Here is a 20,689-nt window from a genome sequence, read left to right as displayed (position 1 = left end):
GGGACTTTACTAATATTATTTTTTAGACAAAAATACCTTTTTAAATTACCTAATCTTTCTTCTTCTCTCTTTTTTTATCGAATATGTGTGGCTAGTTATGTGATAAGATAATTCATTCACAAGAAATAGATAGATTCGGAAAAAAATAAAAGGAAGAAGAAAAAAAAAAAAGAGCTAGAAAAAAATCCAAAAAAAAATTAAAAAAAAGGTAAAAAAAAATCGATTATATATTTCTTCCTTTTTGTTTTTATCCTATATATATATATATATATATATATATATATATATATATATATATATATGTTTCTTTTTGTTTTTATTTTTAATTTTTACAACTATCCTTGTATAAATAGATTTAAAAAAAAAAGGAAATAAAAGAAAAGGAAATAATTCCTTCACCAAAAAAGAAATATATACGTGTATAAAACTAATTTTGTATATATATATTTTAAATCTCATGATCTATCTTGTTCTTTTTTGGATTTATTTTATTTATTTATTTATTTATTTTTCAGGATCTATTTATTGTGAATGGATTATCCTTTTTATTTTTTTATTTTATTTTTTCAGTATCCATTCATATCATATTAGTTATTATTATTATTTTATATATATATATATATACACATACGCACACATCCCTATATAAATCGATTAAAAGAGGAGATAAGAAGAAATACATAATTTAAAAGGGTATTTTTATCTAAAAAGTAATGTAGATAAGAAGAAAGACATAATTTAAAAGGGTATTTTTATTTAAAAAGTAATGTTAGTAGAGTCCATAAAAATAGAAACTCAAAGTAATTAATGCATTCAAAACTAACCTATCATAATTGACGACTGTGACGGTCGCTTGCGCGACTGCAATTAGCATTCCTCTTATTATTATCTCCTGTCTTTCTTAATCAAAATTGCAATGAAATTTTGGAAAATGGAATAAGTCCGTTTCCGATAAGAAACAACCGACAAAACAAAAACAGACCCAAAATAATAATAATAATAATAATAATAAGGCTACTACAATTCAATAAACAACTTCAAAAGTCGGTGAGAAGAATTCCATTTTTGAGCCGTTTTTGTATAGAGTTTTATTGCACCGACAATGTTCTTAAAATGCGCATATATAAATATATACATACATACAAGATATTTAGAAAATAAAATTTTACCAGAGGAGTCCACTATTATTGAGTTGCCACCCTCACATCCCTATGTGATAAAAGAAAAATCATTCTCCAACTGAGTTGGCTATTATTGACTTGCTCCTCCAGCTCTTTTAGCTTTGTTTGAGTTTTGTGACTTTTGTCAATTGGGCATTCTATCTCTGGTTCTTCAACTTAATGTTTCTCTTCAACAAATATATATATTTTTTGGTTGGGGCATACTATCAATTTTAATTCATTGGCTCTTCCACATGCACACACACTTTGTGTTCACGATTTTCAAAATTCATTTACAAAGTTAATAAACATGACCTACCTTGGCTTCACCATTATAGGCATGTGCATGCTCTCCCATTTTCAGCTTAGAATTAACTCTAATACCATCTCTCATAACATACCCGCACTGCGTTAATCGTCTGCCATACTAACTCTCCATGTTCACGATTTTAAAAATGCCTCTAAAAACCTACTAGATATCCTCCTTATAAGTACCGCATATATAATCATGGAGTTTGGGCTGCAAACTTTTACCTAAAGGTTTATTTTCAATTTGCAATTATTTTCATGGTGCTTATTGTTTCTAAAGTAATTTGTTTTTCCATTATTGAGTTTGGTGGCTTCGGTTCTTCTTTGATCCTAGACGATGCCCCTTGTAAACCTGCCTTAAGTTCTTTTAATTAAAATCTTAGCTTACCACCAAAAATACAAATGTAATCCCAAATGAAATTAGATTTTAAATTTTCTTCAAATCAATGTAAATTTCAGATTTTGGGATTCCAAAATTTGACCTCCCCAATTAGAAGTGCACACAGTTCAATTCGGTCTAAACCAGATTAAATTAGAATTGAATCAATCTGAACGATTCTGAAAAAATTAAAATTGATAGAGAAGCTCTATTTGGTGAGGAAGCGCTGTGAGTTGGCATGAGAGATTAGAGATCTTAGTTTTAAGATTAGTCAACTCAGTCTTATATATAGTTATCGGTTTGATTTGGTTCGGTCCTAATGAACCCAAACCAAAACTGATCTGTAAGTTAACAATTCTTTAAATTTGGGTTCGATTCGGTCCAGTCCTAATGAACCCAAAATCAAAACTGATGTGTAAGTTAACAATTCTTTAAATTTGGGTTCGATTCGGTCCAGTCCTTATAAACCCAAACCAAAACTGATCTGTAAATTAACAATTCATTAAAATTGAAGCTAGAATCTGACGAACTGTAGCAAAACCAGACCAAACCGTGTAATCCGATTCGGTTCGGACTGGTTCACCGGTTTTAATTCAAAGAAAATAGCTTACCATGTTATACTATTACTACCGATCATTAGTCAAATTTTATTCATCCTACTAGGGTTTCTTCAATTCTAATGTTATTTGTAACATCTTTATGGTTAGTTTATAGTACTTAAAGTTCTTGAAAACTAATTAATGTTTTTGTAACATCTTTATGGGGTTCAATATATATAATGAAGTATTACAAAAATAAAAAAGAAGAAGAAGAAGAAGAAGCTTACCATGTTACACTATTACGAATTTACTACCAATATTCATGAGTCAAAATTTATTTATCCTTCTTCAATTCTAATGGTTTTGTAACATCTTAATGTTAAATTTTTATTTTTATTTTCTTAGAACATGTGTATCGATTCCATAACATACGTACCGTTCATGTCAAGAGTGCGGTTCGAAAGCGAGAATTCAAGAATTTATCTCTTGAATCCGTATCAACGCTATTATGTCCCGGAATATATTTATGTTAAGTTTATGGTACTTGAGATCTTAAAAACTAATTAATGTTTTTGTAACATCTTTGTGGTTAGTTTATGATCTTCTCTCTCTATATTTTTTTTTGGAGTTTTAACCTAGGAAATCATTCATTACTATATACTTTGTTTTCCTAGGACATCTCACTCCTCAAATTTCATAGTTATTTTATAATATTTCCAACTCATACAATGTCGGAATTTGGTCAGCCCGAATTATTAATACGAGTTTTTAACATATCCAATTGTCCAACCATATCTTTTAAGATCCAATTCCACATCTATTATTGGAAAAACAAATCAAATGACAATTAAGCACTTTTGGACACACGTGAGGCTTAGTGGGAGCAGTTTGCTCCACTCAATTTTTATTTTAAATTATATATATATATATATATATTTTTTTTTTCTTGAATTTACATAATCCTTTAACCCTTATTTAAATTCATATAACTTTTTTTTTTTTTTTTTTACAAGGCAAAAAAGTTAGAAATTAGATATGCAAAGAATCGAAATTTGACACTCCAAAATTCACCGAAAACATTAATCCATTGAGTTATTGAGGTATCTGTAAAATTCACATATCCTTGATAGTGGTTTTTAAACAAGTAACTCACACACTCAATTTTGTCCTCATTAAATTAAAATTTATATTTTTAAAAAATACCACTAAATTACCAATCAAAATAAACAATTGAGTCCTTCAAAAACAAAAAAAATATGAGAATGAAGAAACAATATTGAAATTACCCAAAAGATATGCATGCACTGTCAAAGCAAGTGGGCGGCAGGTTGGGTGAAAAAAATATATATATGAAATGTTGTGTGTCAATTAAGAATGAGCACAAGAAAGTGAATCTACCATTATTATAGGTTGTGTAAAGTGTGGTTTTAATTATATATTATTGTATAATTGCTAATGCTATATGTGTATAGTGTAGCTCAAGTATCCAAAATCTTTGACTCACCATTCACAAAGAACCACAGCTAAATATATTCATATTCTAAACATGGTGAATGGTGAATTAATTAAATACATTATACATACATACATACATTTATATATATATAGACACACACATATATTTATGCTTTGTTATTTCATTTTTTTTCTTTTTTTTTTTTAAATTTTGTTTCCAACTCGTTGTAGCTACTCTCTCTTCAATCTTTATCTTTTTCCAAGAGGGCATTCCTTTCTCTTTCAAATTGATAATTTTCTAAGGAGGCATTCCAAGTAATGCCAACTCATGTCTATTTGGTTCGTTTCTAAAATTTGTTGCGTTCTCTTTGTATCTATGATTCCTTTGATGCACATAATTAATAAAGTCCTAAGTTTTGTTATCTTTGCTAAGCAATTAACATGGTTTATACTCTATTTGTTTCGATATAAAATATTTTTTTTGAAAAAGAAATTTTTTTTTTTTTCAGGTAAAATATTTTTGACAAAGATCATAGGTCGATATTGAGGTAAACCCCATCAGGCAGGTCGTGTAAAATAACTTGTCTAAAATTGATAGGTAAATTATTTTTGTTAGATTGTAATATTTGTTTTCTTCGTAAATATTTTACGACAACCAAAAATTAGAAAATAAAATTAAAAATACTTTTACAAATTGAAATTAAACAAAATCAATTAATTTAGACAAATCTGAACAATATAATTAAGAAAGGGTTTCGATAGATTCGGTTTTATGAATTTCTTTTTTCCTTTATAATTACACTCACAATGCACTTGAGAAGACTTAATTTTTTTCATTCAACTTGAAAGAAGAAGGCATACCTATCTACCATTAGGTCGCCGATCAAAATCTCTTCTCCAGTGCATTTTTTCCTTGCATGGCACATTCCACCTCACACCATTGTAAGGGTTTATTCCGTTGCTATAATGATGAAATTTCATTAATTAAATGATAAATTTCACCACTCATGGTGGCGAAATTCAATTACAGATGGAGTCGTTTTGATAAGTACGTGACAAGATGCTTTTGTGTATTGTTGGATTCGCACCACTAGATACTTGTACATGAGAGAATTTTAGTCACTAGGCCACGTTATCTCCGTTTGTTTTATGGATTTATTTTTCTAAAAACATAGTCTAGTAATAATATAACAACCACGTTTTGTTTAAATCAAGTCTCCTTCAATCCAACTTTTATTAATATGTGACTCCTAAATAAGATAACCGCAAGTTGTCTTGTTTTATGAATTTATTTTCCTAAAAACATAGTCTAGTAATGTTATAATAACCACTTTTTGTCTAAATCAAGTCTTATTGAACCCAACTTTTATTAATATGTGAGTCCTAAATAAGATAACAGCCAAATATAAGCTAAATTCAGGCTCAATATGACCCCTAGTGTTTCAAAACGGTCCATATAAGTTTCGACAATATGTCCTTTTATCATTAGTGCTAAGCGAGGTTTTTTATTATCGGATTTTCAGGTGAGAGTAATTTAGGACATTAAAGCTAGTTATATTATACAATTAATTAAAGCCCTTCCTATCAAAGACACTTAAATTTTCATAATAACAAAGACTACCAAGAACTACACCTTAATTTATATATTCTTCCATTAAATCATTCATAATTTGACTATAATTCCTAAAACAATTGAGTGTTAATGATTTAGATAAGTGGAAGAGTATAACTCACAATCCCATTATAAGTTTAGCAACCTTTAGTTTTGTCACTGTCACCTTTTTTTGGTCTTCCAAATAATTGGCGCACTTAAACTTCATAATTAGATCAACTTCTAATTAATTCTATAAAACCCTCTAAGAAAGAATCTAGTGCATAATTAAGCAAAATCTGTAAATGCCACATTAAAGTGATAAATTCCTAACATTATATATTTTAATTCAAATTTTTGTTGACTTGTTATTTTTTAAAGAATAATGATTTAAGGATCGAATTTGGTAGTCATCGAGTTTAATTGATGTGAGTAGGGCGGTCGGCTTATTATATGATGTAATCATGACATCATGTGATGAGATTTACCATTTCTCTCATATAAATTGAATTCAGTAATTACCAAATTATTGCTCTTTTTTAATGGGTTAATTGGAGTTTTTATTTTATTTTTTGGGAAAGTGGGTTAGTTGGAGATTACTCTCAACCTTGTAATAAGTTTGTGTTTGGTACAGTGGAAAGACAGAGAAAGGAAATAATAGGATTAGTTAAGAAAAGAAATGAGAGATAATGCTGACCTCTTTTTATGAATAGTCAATGTTGATGATATATCATTCTATGGTGGTACTCAAGTATTGTACAAAACACATTTTGTGGAGGAAACTTCGTATTGTGTCGTTGTTCTCTCTGGTGTTGGAGGGAGGTTGAACTTGTGGAAATTATGGAGCTGCCTCCTCTTTTCCTGCCAACTTCAATTCATTTTGGCCCACAACAACTATGTGTTTTCAGGGGAAGAGATTCCGTGTCCAATCAGTGGATAGAGAGAGATATTTTGGCCCACAGTAACATTCACCTTAATTATAGTCACTCTCTTGTCAAATTTGTCAGATTTGTAATTACATTTTTATCATTATATATATTTTATTTTACTACAATAAATAATCTTATAAGAGTAAAATTGTAATCTGAAAGATATAAATTTGTTGACATATAACAATATTTTTTATTGTTCATCATATTGACATTTAATGGACAACAAGTTTGTGTTATTTATATATAAATTTCAGCCAATGCATATTGACGAAATCAAGACAGCCCAGTAAATTACATTTACTTTATATTATATTATATATATATATATATATATATATAGAGAGAGAGAGAGAGAGAGAGAGAGAGAGAGTGTGTTGGGGGGAGGGGTTGGGACCATGGGGGCCAAGCTTGCATCTTAATTAGTTGAAGTCATTAATTTGGATATTTTGAGGGTTGAAAAAGTTTGAAACGCGGTTTCACATTTTAATTAAAAAAAAAAAAAAAAAAGAAGACACCCAACGATGACATTGAATCTACCATGAAAATAATGTGAAACTCATTGGATTGGGTCAATTGGGGGTTTGTTGAATTCATGACGTGTTTGGGAGATGGGAAACATTGACGCCTCAAGTCTTCTTAATATATACAATTATTATTACACGAATGTTGTCCATTCACAGTCACAGATTATGAATGTATTAATTAATTTAATTAATTTTTATGGGACTCTACTAACATTATTTTTTAGACAATTCATTCATAAGAGATGGATGGATTCGAAAAAAAATAAAAGGAAGAAGAAAAAAAAAAGAGCTAGAAAAAAATCCAAAAAGAATAAAAAGAAAGGTAAAAAAAAAAATCGATTATATATTTCTTCCTTTTTGTTTTTTCCTATATATGTGTGTGTGTTTCTTTTTGTTTTTATTTTTAATTTTTACAACTGTCCTTGTATAAATGGATTTAAAAAAAAAAGAAAATAAAAGAAAAGAAAATAATTTCTTCACCAAAAAGGAAATATATACGTGTATAAAACTAATTTTGTATATATATATTTTAAATCTCAAAATCTATCTTGTTCTTTTTCGGATTTTTATTTTTTATTTTTTTTATTTTCAGCATCCATTCATATCACATTAGTTATTATTATTATTATATATATACACACACATACGCACACATTCTATATAAATCGATTAAAAGAGAAGATAAGAAGAAAGACATAATTTAAAAGAGTATTTTTGTCTAAAAAGTAATGTTTGTAAAGTCCATAAAAATAAAAATTCAAAGTAATTAATACATTCAAAATTAACCTATTATAACTGACGATTATGAATGGACAGTCGCTTACGCGACTGCAATTAACATTCCTTTTATTATTATCTCTTATGTTTGCAATGCTTAATCAAAAGTGCAATCAAATTTTGAAAATGGAATAAGTCGTTTCAAATAAGAAACAACCGAACAAAACAAAAACAGACCCAAAATAATAATAATAATAATAATAAAAAGGCTACTACAATTCAATAAACAACTTCCAAAGCCGGTGAGAAGAATTCCATTTTTGAGCCATTCTTGTATATAGTTTTATTGCACCGACAATGTTCTTAAAATGTGCATATATAAATATATACATACATACAAGACACTTAGAAAATAAAATTTTACCAGAGGAGTCCACTATTATTGAGTTGTCACCCTCACATCCCTATGTGATAAAAGAAAAATTATTCTCCAACTGAGTTGGCTATTATTGACTTGCTCCTCCAGCTCTTTTAGCTTTGTTTGAGTTTTGTGACTTCTGTCAATTGGGCATTCTATCTCTGGTTCTTCAACTTAAATGTTTCTCTTCAACAAATTTTTTTTTTTTTGGTTGGGGCATACTATCAATTTTAATTCATTGGCTCTTCCACATTTACACACACTTTGTGTTCACGATTTTCAAAATTCATTTACAAAGTTAAGAAACATGACCTACCTTGGCTTCACCATTATAGGCATGTGCATGCTCTCCCATTTTCGAGAGATTATTGAATACTACGGGGGTATGGTATCCCGGGGTAGTGAGAGTCATTGGATTATGGCCCCACCACATCCAAGGGTTGGTATGCCCCGGGGTATGTACTCCCGGGGTATTCAATAATTTTCCCCCATTTTCGACTTAGAATTAACTTTAATACCATTTGTCCTAACATGCCCACACTGCGTTAATTGTCAGCCATACCAACTCTCCATGTTCACGATTTTAAAAATGCCTCTACGAACGTACGAGATATCCTCCTTATAAGTACCACATCTATAATCATGGAGTTTGGGATGCAAAATTTTCATGGTGCTTATTGTTTCTAAAGTAATTTTGTTTTTCTATTCTTGAGTTTGGTTGCTTCGGTTCTTCTTTGATCCTAGACGATGCCCTTGTAAACCTGCCTTAAGTTCTTTTAATTAAAATCTTAGCTTACCACCAAAAATATACATGTAATCCCAAATGAAATTAGATTTTAAATTTTCTTCAAATCAATGTAATTTTCAGATTTTGGGATTCCAAAATTTGACCTCCCCAATTAGAAGTGCACACAGTTCAATTCGGTCAAAACCAGATTAAATTACAATTGAATCAATCTCAACGATTCCGAAAAAATTAAAACTGACAGAGAAGCTCGATTTGGTGAGGAAGCGCTGTGAGTTGGCATGAGAGATTAGAGATCTTAGTTTTAAGGTTCGTCAACTCAGTCTTACATATAGTTATCGGTTTGATTCGGTTCGGTCCTAATGAACCCAAACCAAAACTGATCTGTAAGTTAACAATTCTTTAGATTTGGGTTCGATTCGGTCCAGTTCTAATGAACCCAAAATCAAAACTGATGTGTAAGTTGGCAATTCTTTAAATTTGGGTTTGATTCGGTCCAGTCCTAATAAACCCAAATCAAAACTGATCTGTAAGTTAACAATTCTTTAGAATTGGAGCTAGAATCCGACGAACTGTAGCAAAACCGGACCAAACCAAACCGTGTAATCCAATTCGGTTCGGACTGGTTCACCGGTTTTACTGGATTTATGTGCACCCCTACCCCCATTGAGTCTAGGAAGCGAGGCCCGTACATGCATAATACGCGTCCGCGCGCACACCACGTACGGCTTTAACGAGTCTGGTGCACGGTGCGCTAGGTGTACCCAATACTTTTCGTGCAGGACACATATGAAATGGATATCAAGCTAAACAATTCAATGATCACAATTTACGTGAAATGCCAAATGGAGATGATAAATACTAGTCCGAACAATCACATGGTTATTTCAGTTGGTGATACAAGCAATTTGCTGGATCTCTTTTCAGTTCCAAAGCCATATAAATTTACAATCAAAAAGGAGAAAGAAGTAAAGAAAAGACTTTAAATGCTATCATCAAGACCCCCCACCAAAAAAAAAAAAAAAGTAATTGTAGTTTTGTCAGATTAATCATACAACCCCTCTTGTTCCCAGACATCAACAAGAAAATCTACCATTTCCTGTCATTTGAATCCCAAAGCAGTTAGGAAAAGTAAGCAGCATGCAAATGAATAACCATAACCCGAACACAAGTACTAAAGCAAACTTACATGGAGAGGAATGGGCTTCGGAAAAGGTTTGTTGGTCCCAAGCAAACTCTCGTAGGTCACATTCCAACTGCAGAACATAATGGTTGAATCATGTAACAATCGCCTACTAAATCGGGAAGAAAGCAACTACTAGTAAATGTGTGTGTTCTGATGCGTTCCCAGCACTTGAATAAGAAAGAAATAGGGGAGGCTTTTTGAAAGAGTGTATAATTCTCACAATAAGAAGTTTCAAAATTGCATATTTAATAAACCAATGACATTCACGATTAGCCACCTTAATCTGGGTTCTTGAAGTTGCTCATGGTTTTGAGACTTCTTATCTCCAATCCACTGCTGCCTTGTCTGATTCCAGAGAAGAAGACCTGCACCCAACAACTTTAAATTTAATAGTTAGGTCAGCAAAGAAAGCAAGCAGATGAAATGGGAGACTAAAGGACCTATAATGAAACATAATGCCAGACTAAAAATGAGTGACAATATCTCTATAGGAGCACCTTAGGAAGCTATATGATGTATCCTAGCATAGTGGGCTACAACATCTCATAGAAGAATACCCTAGACAGATTTTGTTTTGTTGAATCCTAACTTAGTGAGCTACAAGATCTCATTTAGGAACACCCTAGAAAGCTATTTGCAATGTCCTAGCATGGATACAGACATTGACTACATCAACTTCAAAGCAGATATAATAATGCACAAAAAAGCACAAGACCATAAAAAGTCTAAAAACAAATAGAACAAGTAAAAAGAGTGTGGACGAACCCGTCCATCCATGCTTTTCCTTCAAATATCTGTAATGGTAATTCAAAAAATTAACAGAACATGGACGACAGTCCTATTTTTGAGTCATTGCTTAGTGCACTGGTAAAATGCTAGGGCTGTCAAGCTGGGAAGGTGGGTTTGGATTGAGAACAGTAACTTTGTGCAAATAATGTCAAAAGGTTAGGTCTGAATCGGGTCCAGCACTCACAACACCCAGCTAAGTAACGACCCCTTTGACAGCCATATTTATCAGGAGCAGCTCTACACATTGTGAAAACCACTTTCACGACAGTTCATGGCAGCTGCATTGTAGCAGCATTGACACCGCAGCATCTCAATTAATTTCAAGAAAGAATAATAGCCATATTTAATAGAACCAGTCCCCATATGTTGTGGAAGCCACTTCCATGACACTTCATAGCAGTTGAACTGCAGCATCATAGACATCACAGCAATTTAGTTTATTAACACCGTCCCAGATCTAAAATCAACTGCAACCCAGCAGCCATGAGATAGCTCCATGAACCACTGGTTCTCATAGCACCCCAATAAAGCCATCATCTACATAAGATTGTTAACTCTATAGTTAACGGCTGAGGGGGCGGGTATACATTCTAAATGGGGTACTGAAGTGATATAATGGAAAACAATTACTTGGCAACACATCCACAAAAGGTTGAATCAATGGGGTACGCAACCATTAATTGAAGTAAAATAGCAGAAAAATTCGACAAAGTTGAACTTGCCATGATTTACAAATTCACTAGGATTGTTTGTGCTGCCAGGACCGCTGTTGGGAAAAAGAGCCTGGTTTGATGTGCTGACAGATGAGGCACTTCTCTGTGACTGAATTGCACTATTGTCCATCTCACATGTGCTAGCGCTACGAAAGTCCTCTGCTATGGTAGCTTTTTTTACTGTTCGTCCTTGGATTCTCAATCCCTTTGATGGCTCATCGGCAGAAATAATCAGTGATGGCCTAGCACAACATCCAAGACAACCACTGCTCTGTTGCAAATTAGGTTTGTAACCATAGAAAATGATTAGTAAAAACCAATAATCCTCAATTTGGGTGCCAAAGATACATCAAATGAATTTCAATCATTTTAGAAAAGAAAAGAAAAATCAATCATTTTTGCATATATAAAAAATAGATTATAACAAAGATATGATAAAAATAAATATGATTTGAAGAAATTAAATATAACAAAAATACAAAAAAGTAAAGGGTATAATAAGAAAATTAAGAAATATATTTCACGAACTTACTAGCCGAATCGAACTAACTCGGGATCATGCCCGAGCCAAGCTCAAGCTTAGTTTCTAATCTTTTCATGAGCACAAACTAAGTCGCAAAATAAACAAAATCCTGAACAATTTCGAACAGACTCGGCTCCATATATTACAACTCCAACAGCAACTTTCTCATAGAAGTTGAATTCTGTAAATAAACTTACTTAAGTAAGTCCATAACATAAACAGATTCAAACATTTGAGCATTAATGCTTCAGCATTCCGCATGAAAGAGGACACATGGTCGCTTGTAATTTTTTCTATTATATTATCCTGACAAATTAGGGGCGGGGGGACTCGAACACAGGCACACCAGCTCGGAGAGCTGGGCCCTCCTATATATGTCGCTGGAACTTTTGACCAAATTTAGCAGAGATGTAGGGTTACATTCAGACTCACTTAGCTCATTTCACATAATTGCAGTGTAAAAATATCTCCATTGTTCGATGATGAAATAATTAGGGTTGATCAATCATCAACAACCAATCCACGGAATATATGGTCCTTGTGGACTTTGTCGTGATATATATAATGTGTTCCATGCCAGCCAGTCTGTCATTCTCGATTATCTATCTTCTTATGGATCATGACTGCTTGCATTTTATATAATATATTTAACATATGAATGCAATCATTTTGCATTTACATATTATATATAGAGAGAGAAGTCTACATGTTACAACTTGAGGTTGAAGGAATTAATGGCAAACACTCGAGCAAGAAAACAAGAATGCTTATTTTAACATTACAAATTGTAGTGTTAAAATAAATTTACAATTAACAAGTGAATTTCTCAAACAATACTTTTTGCTCTTCAATACAGAAATAAGAACTTGAGATTATGTTGGCAAGATGTAGATCCTCAAGAATTTTTCAAAACATAAGTCACTATTATTGTAGATCCTCAAGAATTTGGTTTTCTCTGCTTGCATGTTGTACTCTTCTTCCTTCTCAATTAGGGTTATAGTTAATAAGCAAATGGAACAGCTAGTTCGAGAAAATCATTTAAAAGCTACACCTCAGATAACAATATTAAAATAAATTTCCATGCATCATGTCATCGTGTTTGCAAAATAAGGCCCTAAAATTTGCACCACATATCAGAACATTATATTAGAAAACAGTTGCACCATCAAACATTATACAATCTGAATAATATCCTAATCATAGTAAACAAGCACTTTTAATGTTATTATTGTTATATCACTAATTCATTCAAAATTCAAGACCCTCTAATTGTGCTGTAAGGAAAATTTTCAATAGCAGTATTTGAATAAAACCCTGATGAAACTGTTTTTTTGTGCTAGTCAAAATAGATATCAAGAAACAGTATTCAACAACAATACCAAATGGATCATTATCATTTCTCTTCAGTTAATTATCCTAAGATATTCCTTTAAGCCTTGAATTGACATTATAGAAAAAAATAATAACAAAAGAGGAAATATAAGTTTCTTACACCGAAAAGAGCCCTGTACTTATCCCTCAACTTTTTCATCACGAAATCAGAAAGTGCACAAAAATAAGCTCCAGAAAACCCCAAGAACGAACAACACGGCTTCTTTCCAAAGCACTTCTCCATTTGAACTGAAAAACAACACCTATGATACATAGCTTGTAGTATCTCTTTTGATGCTTTACAATATTGTTATGTGTTGAATATAAGACCACTCTTTGATACGTCAAGCAAAGTATGACAAACAAAACAAAGCCCCAAACACATTTCTGTTTTACTCAATGTTAAGATCGCTTAAACTACAAGCAAACATAAGGTGCCAAACTAAGAAAAGGAAAAGTTGAACTACGGAAAGGAACTCTAGTTCTCTGTTTGGTTGCCCAGGAAATTGATGAAAAGAAATAATATTTAATTTATAAAGTTTTATTCTCTTTGCTGTCCTCCCTGAAAAAGAAAAATGAAAATTTGCAAAAATTTTCATAATTTCAATTTCTACCCTTCTCTAACATGTGTTCTCAGCATCCAAACAGATCATCCAGCATCAGTACACACACACACACACATATTTAGAGAGAGAGGAAGAACTCACCCCATGCATACGATGATATGTCAGATCCAATAGGGAAGTGATCCACAGAGTTGCATTTAACCACGAAAACAAGTTGTCAAAGAACAGATCTCAATCGCAAAACGCAGAATCGCAGAAGGAGAGAACAACTCAATAACCTGCAAATCGATTAAAGAACCAAAGCAACTTAAGATCAATCGCACCCACGTTTGATTAAAAAAATCCCAATCTTTAACTTTTTTTTTTTACTCTTGTACAAGGCTTCTTAATACTTTGGAAAATGAAGCACAGTATTAAAACATTTCCTTTTTCATTATCTTGTAATTTCCTCAGTTTTCTCAGCAACCAAACAATCTGAAGATAGAGAAGAGGGATTTTGAGACCTGTGAAATAAGTAACATACTGATTTCTCGGGTTGCTATATTGCAAATTCGCCTTGCGTGAAACTGATCGCCCTGTGATTGCTCTCACTCTCTCTCTCTGAAATTATCGGGAAAGGAAGAGAGAGAAGGAAGAGTTCTAGTGAGAGAGTAGATAGTGGTCTAACGCTGCAAGAAACTATTAGGTAGCCTACCATTTGTTCCAGCCAATGGAAGTAAGCCATGTGGCAAATTAATAAAGCTTTGCATGTCATCGTGTCGGAGAAATTACCATATACTTTTGGTCCTTGTCTATTCCACACTCGGTGGATTAATTTATCATGAAACTTTGTAATTTATTAATATACTCTTATAAGGTCATTTTATCCATATGAGAGCATGTATTTAACTGGTGGTATAACACTTAATCAGGATCATTTAATTATTTCTCTATTGTGGAGAGTAGAAAATTAAAAATCTATGCAAAAAGTTAAAAATTAATCCTTTCATTCATCGTACACGACACATGAAAAGACGAAAGTATCATATTCACACACACACAAAGATAAGAATTATATATATTTACGCACAACACAATATTTTACACAATTTAACCCAATTCTAGGGTCACGGTTATAATAAGACCCCTAGAGAAGAGATTTTAAGTGATTTTACATACCACGAAGGTTTCCTCTCTAAATATGATTATCACAACAACAATGTACTACGAGTATATGGAGAGCAATGTGGTTTAAGTAGTGAGGATTGGACGAAGGTGGTCAGATTTGGTGCCGAGGACACGAGCTTTTGTGTCGGGGAAGAACTCAAATCCTGGCAATGCAGAAATTGCTCCATTTTCGGAGATTGCTATGGGGTAGGTAAGAAGATGGCCAGGAATGTCATGCTCAAATGCTTCGCTCGAATAGATTTTCCAGTTGTCATCAGCACTTGTATTCATTGCCCGGACACAACCGAGAGACTCTGGATGAAGAAGTATGTCATCTGCATCTCCAAGGTGCTCATACCATAAGGCCATTCGGAAACCGTGTACATGACCCCTAACCGCCTGCTTGGTTGCTAAATGATGTGGCTGGTAGCCTCCCATTGCAATCTCGGTATCTCTTGCGCCGTCCATTGACCTTTGATTGATGTTAGCAGACCCAACGATTATGTATTCATCATCAACTGAAAACAAAATATGTACAACTACATTAGAGTTCTATGTCAAATTTAGTCTAAATGCAAAAAAAAGTAGAATCCTCTATTTCCAATAATATAGTTAGTTTTGCTTGACTAGTGTGTCTATGCAAGTGTAAACCTACTCACTCACCAATCATCATTTTTGAGTGAACATTGATCATGAAGCGTCGGGACTGCTGAGCTCTACTGTAATCAGTATCAGGGTCTGGTTTCTCTGGATGCGTATACTCTCCTGGTCTATGGACTTCCCGGTTCCCAAGGCAGAAAAATGCCAGAAACTCTCTAAGATTTGCTGTAAGGCCCTTAATTTGTAGGGCACGAGCAATGTCCTTGTACATCATCTCCATTGTTCTCCTCTGCCAATCTAATATTGCCTGAACAGAATCACTCTCGGGTATACCTTCTGGCCACATTGGAATTACGACGTAGACAGTAAACCTCTCCCCTGCTTCAATCTTACTAACAATCTTTAGTGATAACTCCTTTGGTATAAGATGCAAAGCACCAATGTCCTCATCTTTAATATCTTTTGATTTCCAACCATATGAGCTACCGAGAAAACACTGATTTTCAATATAGATAAAATTCTTTGCTCTTCGAATGGCATTGATATAAGCATCCTGAATGCTTCTGTCAATGATGTTATCCTTCCCACTAACAAGGCCTACTTCGGCTGCATCCTTAGGATTTTCAGGAAATCCATAAACAGCACCACCATCAATTGATCGGAATATCTGCACGTTCCATGTTTCAGGGTCTTGAGGCGATGTAATTGGCGAAGGGCGAATAATGATTTCATTAAGCTCATTGGTAGAAAAAAGGAATTGATTCCCAACTTGCTTCTTCCACCTGTGCTCAAAATTGTACAGCACATCCCATGCAACAGGCCCTTCTAGCCGACAATGAATGTCATGCCAGGGCTCCCTAGGACCTCCTTTTGTGATAGAAGAGCCTTTAAAGTTGGGTTGATGGAAATCATCATGATGAGTTGTGTCCAAAGTCCTGAATAGAGAATGTTCTGGAGTATCATATCGTCCATCACATAGATCAATACCGCCAACAAAACACACTATCCTCCTCTTTGCTGACTCTCCTCCAGGAACTTCACTATCCACCACTACAGTCTTCTGATGGTGTGTAAACATGGTAGAAACCTCAAATCCCTGAACTACGCTCTTTCCATCATCAGGATTTCGGGGACACAGAGCGCAACGAACTTTTGAGTTTCGAAAGTAATCTCCAGTGTCTTGATCATGGGTTGTCATCAAGCCATCTCTCTTCAATGTCTTAATCTCAACTGACGCTCTGTCGCCCCAAACAAGCATAAGAACTGTCGCGCCTTCATTGGCCTTTTTCTTGAGCAGTTCTCCGAGCGTAATGCCTCCTCCAGGCTTTGGCCTCCTCGGATCCCTTATCAAGGTGATTTGAGCATACACAGACCACCCGGTAATATAAATTAAGTGTTTTGCATTAGTGATAGCATCAAAGATGTCCTCCCAGCATGGTTGAGGCTCGAAAGTTTTATCTTCAGATAGAATGAAATCGGGGATAACACCATCTGGGACATGAGCATCTTGATATAGTGTCACATTGCAACATTCTCTCTGCTTGAAGAATGTATAAGGGGCTCCTTTGAATGTCGAACTTTGGATTCCTCGAGACCAATTATTGTCTTTAGTAACACTAAAAAACTGCACCCTGACATGGATTTTAGAATTTCCATATACAGGGTTATGGTTTTCATCCAATATGGTGATCCATCTGTCCACCATACTGCCATCTATAACTTCCTCAACAGGCAGATAAGCTCTTCCAATTAGTGTTTCGCCAATTGGATTATCACCTTTGACGGTGAAAATAATATTAGAAACCTCATGGGCAGTGTAGATGTGAAAGGACTCATGCCACCGAGGATTGGAGGATTCATTTTCTGTCATTCTAGTCCGCCCAACCCTTGCCTCGTCTAAATCAATAGTTGCATAGTTGTTGGAACCTACAGTCTGTTCAATGGTATTAAATTTTAAGGACATTATCGGAGGTAAAAACATAAAGCAAATGAGATGACAAAAGATTAACATAAATTGAATAAGAGTTGTAATTATTGTAACATAACGAAGGAATACCTTAGGTGCACATAGCACCAATTTTTGGACTTGGGATAAGAATCTGCTCTGCATTTTTTGGGCACCAACAGTCTCTATATTTTCAGTGACAGAGATAAAGAAGGGCAAGGAAGATTTAAAAAAATATATATATACAAGCATTTAGAAAAGCATATGAATGTGTTCCAAATTGGGAAAAACATAAATTTAAACACACAAAGTATTGCAGAACTTAGAAGAATTAAAGGTATTGTGAAACAAAATTGATAAATTTAAACACATTTACCATAGCAAACTTTAATCTCTACACAATTAAATTTTAAAATCTATCTCTATATATACCAGAAGCATATGGAAGCAGCAATATATTGTCAAGCTATATATTAAAGGTTGCCAGTTTTATTAATGAACCACAGTTGCCTTTTTGGGTAGGTCTTGAGGTTCAAGTAAATTTGAGGTTTCAATACCAAAAAATACTCTTTATCAATATTTAAAAAAGCGAAATTTCAACAATTCTGATTAAAGTGACTCTCATGAAAACTAATCGATTATTTGTTTCATCCATTTGATTTTTTGGCAACCAAGTTCGGCATTAAGGTGAAACTAGTACTACTGATGAAAACCAAGGCCTGGACAAAGTACTTCACAGCATCAGCCTCAATATTAGTTCTGATCTCAACTCTAGGGAGTTATATCAAAGAAAATTACCATTAGTATTGATGCCCTAGGAACCATGATAAGTTAATTATTAGCTCGAATCATATTTTTTCACGAACTGCAGTAATTTTTATAGTCTATGAACTGATAAAAAATTGGAGGAAAAAACATAAACAATAAGTCACTCTTTTTTTTTTTTTATCACAGAACTTACAAGAAAACTTGTTGTCAGAGTCATATCAATCAATTTAGTTTAATGAATCCATATTCTAACGACCATGTGTATCTACAAAACCTATTATGGGGCCAAAATTTCCATCAAGTCACAGGCAACAGGTACGTTGTCTTTGCAGTCATTAAACTTTTTAACACATAGCCAAACATAATCTTTTTTCTTTCTTAATCATGTCTTCTAATCTTGCCCACTTTACGTTGCCAAATTGTTTCATTTCAAATATTTTCTTTCATTTTCTTGATCCAGCTTAGTATTATAATTTCAGTTGCTAGCTCATGATATTAAAAACAACCATTGGATATTTTGATTAACTTGTTGGGAGTAAACGCAAGCAAGCAAGCAAGCAATCACAAAAGATATATGTGGGGCAAAATCATTTTGCCTACGTCCACGAAACGTACAGAACAAATTCACTGTGAATAAGATGGAGGATTACAAATCTCTTGCTCTCTCTCTCTCTTGTGGCCGGCACAACACACTCTCACCCACAAGATTGGCTCTCACTAGCACTAGGGTTTGTAGAGAAACCACTTGCTCCACAAGTCTGCAGCTTTTTGGAAAGAGAAAAATCAGATAAGGAAACAAATCTCGCACACATCAGGCAAATGCGACCGGTTGGGCTTTTTAGGCCAAAACTGCAACCGGTCGGACCCTGCGGACTTTTCTCTGCATGTTCCAACTGAAACATGTTGGACCTGTCGGTAAAAGTGCAACCGGTCGGACTTCTCAGAACTCTCGTTGTGAGACAAGTGTGACTGGTCTGTAAAAGTGCGACCGGTGGAACTTCTCCGGAACTGCAATCTAAACTAGTGATCATGCTCTACAACCTCAACACAACTATCATACAACTTTTTGCTAACTCATAATATCGATTTTTATGGACTTATATCCTTTTTTATCACTATTTTTGTAGATAATCAACATCAAATTCAATAATAAGTATTATACACAAGAAGTAAGTACACACAAAAATAACAAATACACATGTCCTCCATTTCTTGATTCAAATTAGCACTTAATTAATTCTGAATATTAAGTTATTGTCCAGTTAAGTGAGTTTGAAAATACAAATTGAAACAATGTAAAATTTTAAGTGAAAGAATACACCCAATTAGTATCAAAGAAGTTCATAGTTCTAACACTTGGAATTTTAATTTTCAGTTTTATCAACCACACGTCGCACGTGTAAAGGTATGTGTGTGTATATCAAAAGCAGAAATTAAAGATGTACCTTTGGGCATAAATTGAAACAACATCTAGTACGTATCCTATCAACTTCATAGATGGTGGCATCAAGGGTGCCGTGAAGCAAACGTGGAGCCATGGCAACACTAGTAAAACCTCCAAAAATCAAATCAAATCAAATCAAAAAATGGAAATAACCCAAATCACAAAATTATCACCAACCATATATATAAATGCATTAATTGAGAGCAATATATTTATATAATATATAAATGAAAAGGGTTGTAATCAAATCAATTATATACATAAATGTATAAAACAACCTTATGACTAATTAATGTGAGGCCACAGGGATGAATTGATCAAGTTGTACCCGAATAGCTCTGTTTTTGTACAGTTATGTACCCTTTTTGGGAGGCTTCAGGAAAATTTCATGGAGATAACAGAATATTAGTACGTGTGTGTATATACACATATATACACACACAGCTGAAAAGAATCTAAAGGTCATCTTTGCTTTCAAGAAAGAGATGACTCTGGTTAAGAGGAGAATCTTTATGCTAACATATAAGTATATTCATGTATATATATATATATATATATATATATGTGTGCAGATATTGCATTTACGTGCATTGTAGAGAGAGAATGTATTCGACCTTTTGCTTGGGAATTTTGCAAGAAATTTGAGTGTGAAGGTGAAGAAATGGGAGTTCTTCTGAATGGGGTTTAAGAGATTCGGCATTCTGGGAATAACCGGCGTCGTAGTGATGATGGAGTTTTGGGCTTGAGCTTGGGACTTGTGATCCAATTGTATACTTGATTGGGCTTCAACCTTTCATAATATGGGCTTAAGGGCTAACTTAATTTTATCGGACTAAGTTGTAGCATGAATGTTTTTATATTGGGCTAAC

The 20,689-nt window shown here is 33.5% G+C and overlaps 2 protein-coding genes across 6 annotated transcripts; both read right to left on the bottom strand.

Moving 5' to 3' along the window:
• Window positions 1–9,628: 9,628 nt before the first annotated feature.
• LOC132304475 (uncharacterized) lies at window positions 9,629–14,584 on the bottom strand. 5 transcript variants are annotated; one of them, XM_059802160.1, is made up of 7 exons: window positions 14,421–14,584; window positions 14,059–14,195; window positions 13,473–13,614; window positions 11,467–11,728; window positions 10,233–10,320; window positions 9,959–10,025; window positions 9,629–9,868 (listed from the first exon to the last, which is right to left on the bottom strand). In XM_059802160.1, exons 2-7 carry the CDS (start codon window positions 14,061–14,063, stop codon window positions 9,815–9,817), a joined length of 618 nt encoding a protein of 205 aa, XP_059658143.1. In that variant the 5' UTR covers window positions 14,064–14,195; window positions 14,421–14,584; the 3' UTR covers window positions 9,629–9,814. The 5 variants fall into 5 exon arrangements, with proteins under 5 accessions (XP_059658143.1, XP_059658145.1, XP_059658146.1 ...); XM_059802162.1 differs by having other exon boundaries at window positions 14,441–14,584; XM_059802163.1 differs by having other exon boundaries at window positions 13,473–13,600; window positions 14,421–14,583.
• A 385-nt stretch (window positions 14,585–14,969) lies between these two features.
• Window positions 14,970–19,925, bottom strand: LOC132304474 (phospholipase D alpha 1-like). Its single transcript, XM_059802159.1, has 4 exons — window positions 19,822–19,925; window positions 17,720–17,767; window positions 15,727–17,596; window positions 14,970–15,581 (listed from the first exon to the last, which is right to left on the bottom strand). The coding sequence occupies exons 1-4, from the start codon at window positions 19,912–19,914 to the stop codon at window positions 15,148–15,150; spliced, it is 2,445 nt and encodes an 814-aa protein (XP_059658142.1). The 5' UTR covers window positions 19,915–19,925; the 3' UTR covers window positions 14,970–15,147.
• Between the last annotated feature and the right edge of the window lie 764 nt (window positions 19,926–20,689).

The sequence above is a fragment of the Cornus florida genome, unplaced genomic scaffold, assembly GCF_030987335.1.
Source record: "Cornus florida cultivar Cherokee Brave unplaced genomic scaffold, ASM3098733v1 CherokeeBrave_3.0.0_Hap2_Chr04, whole genome shotgun sequence".
NCBI lineage: Eukaryota > Viridiplantae > Streptophyta > Magnoliopsida > Cornales > Cornaceae > Cornus > Cornus florida.
This window is presented reverse-complemented; position numbering and strand designations above follow the sequence as displayed.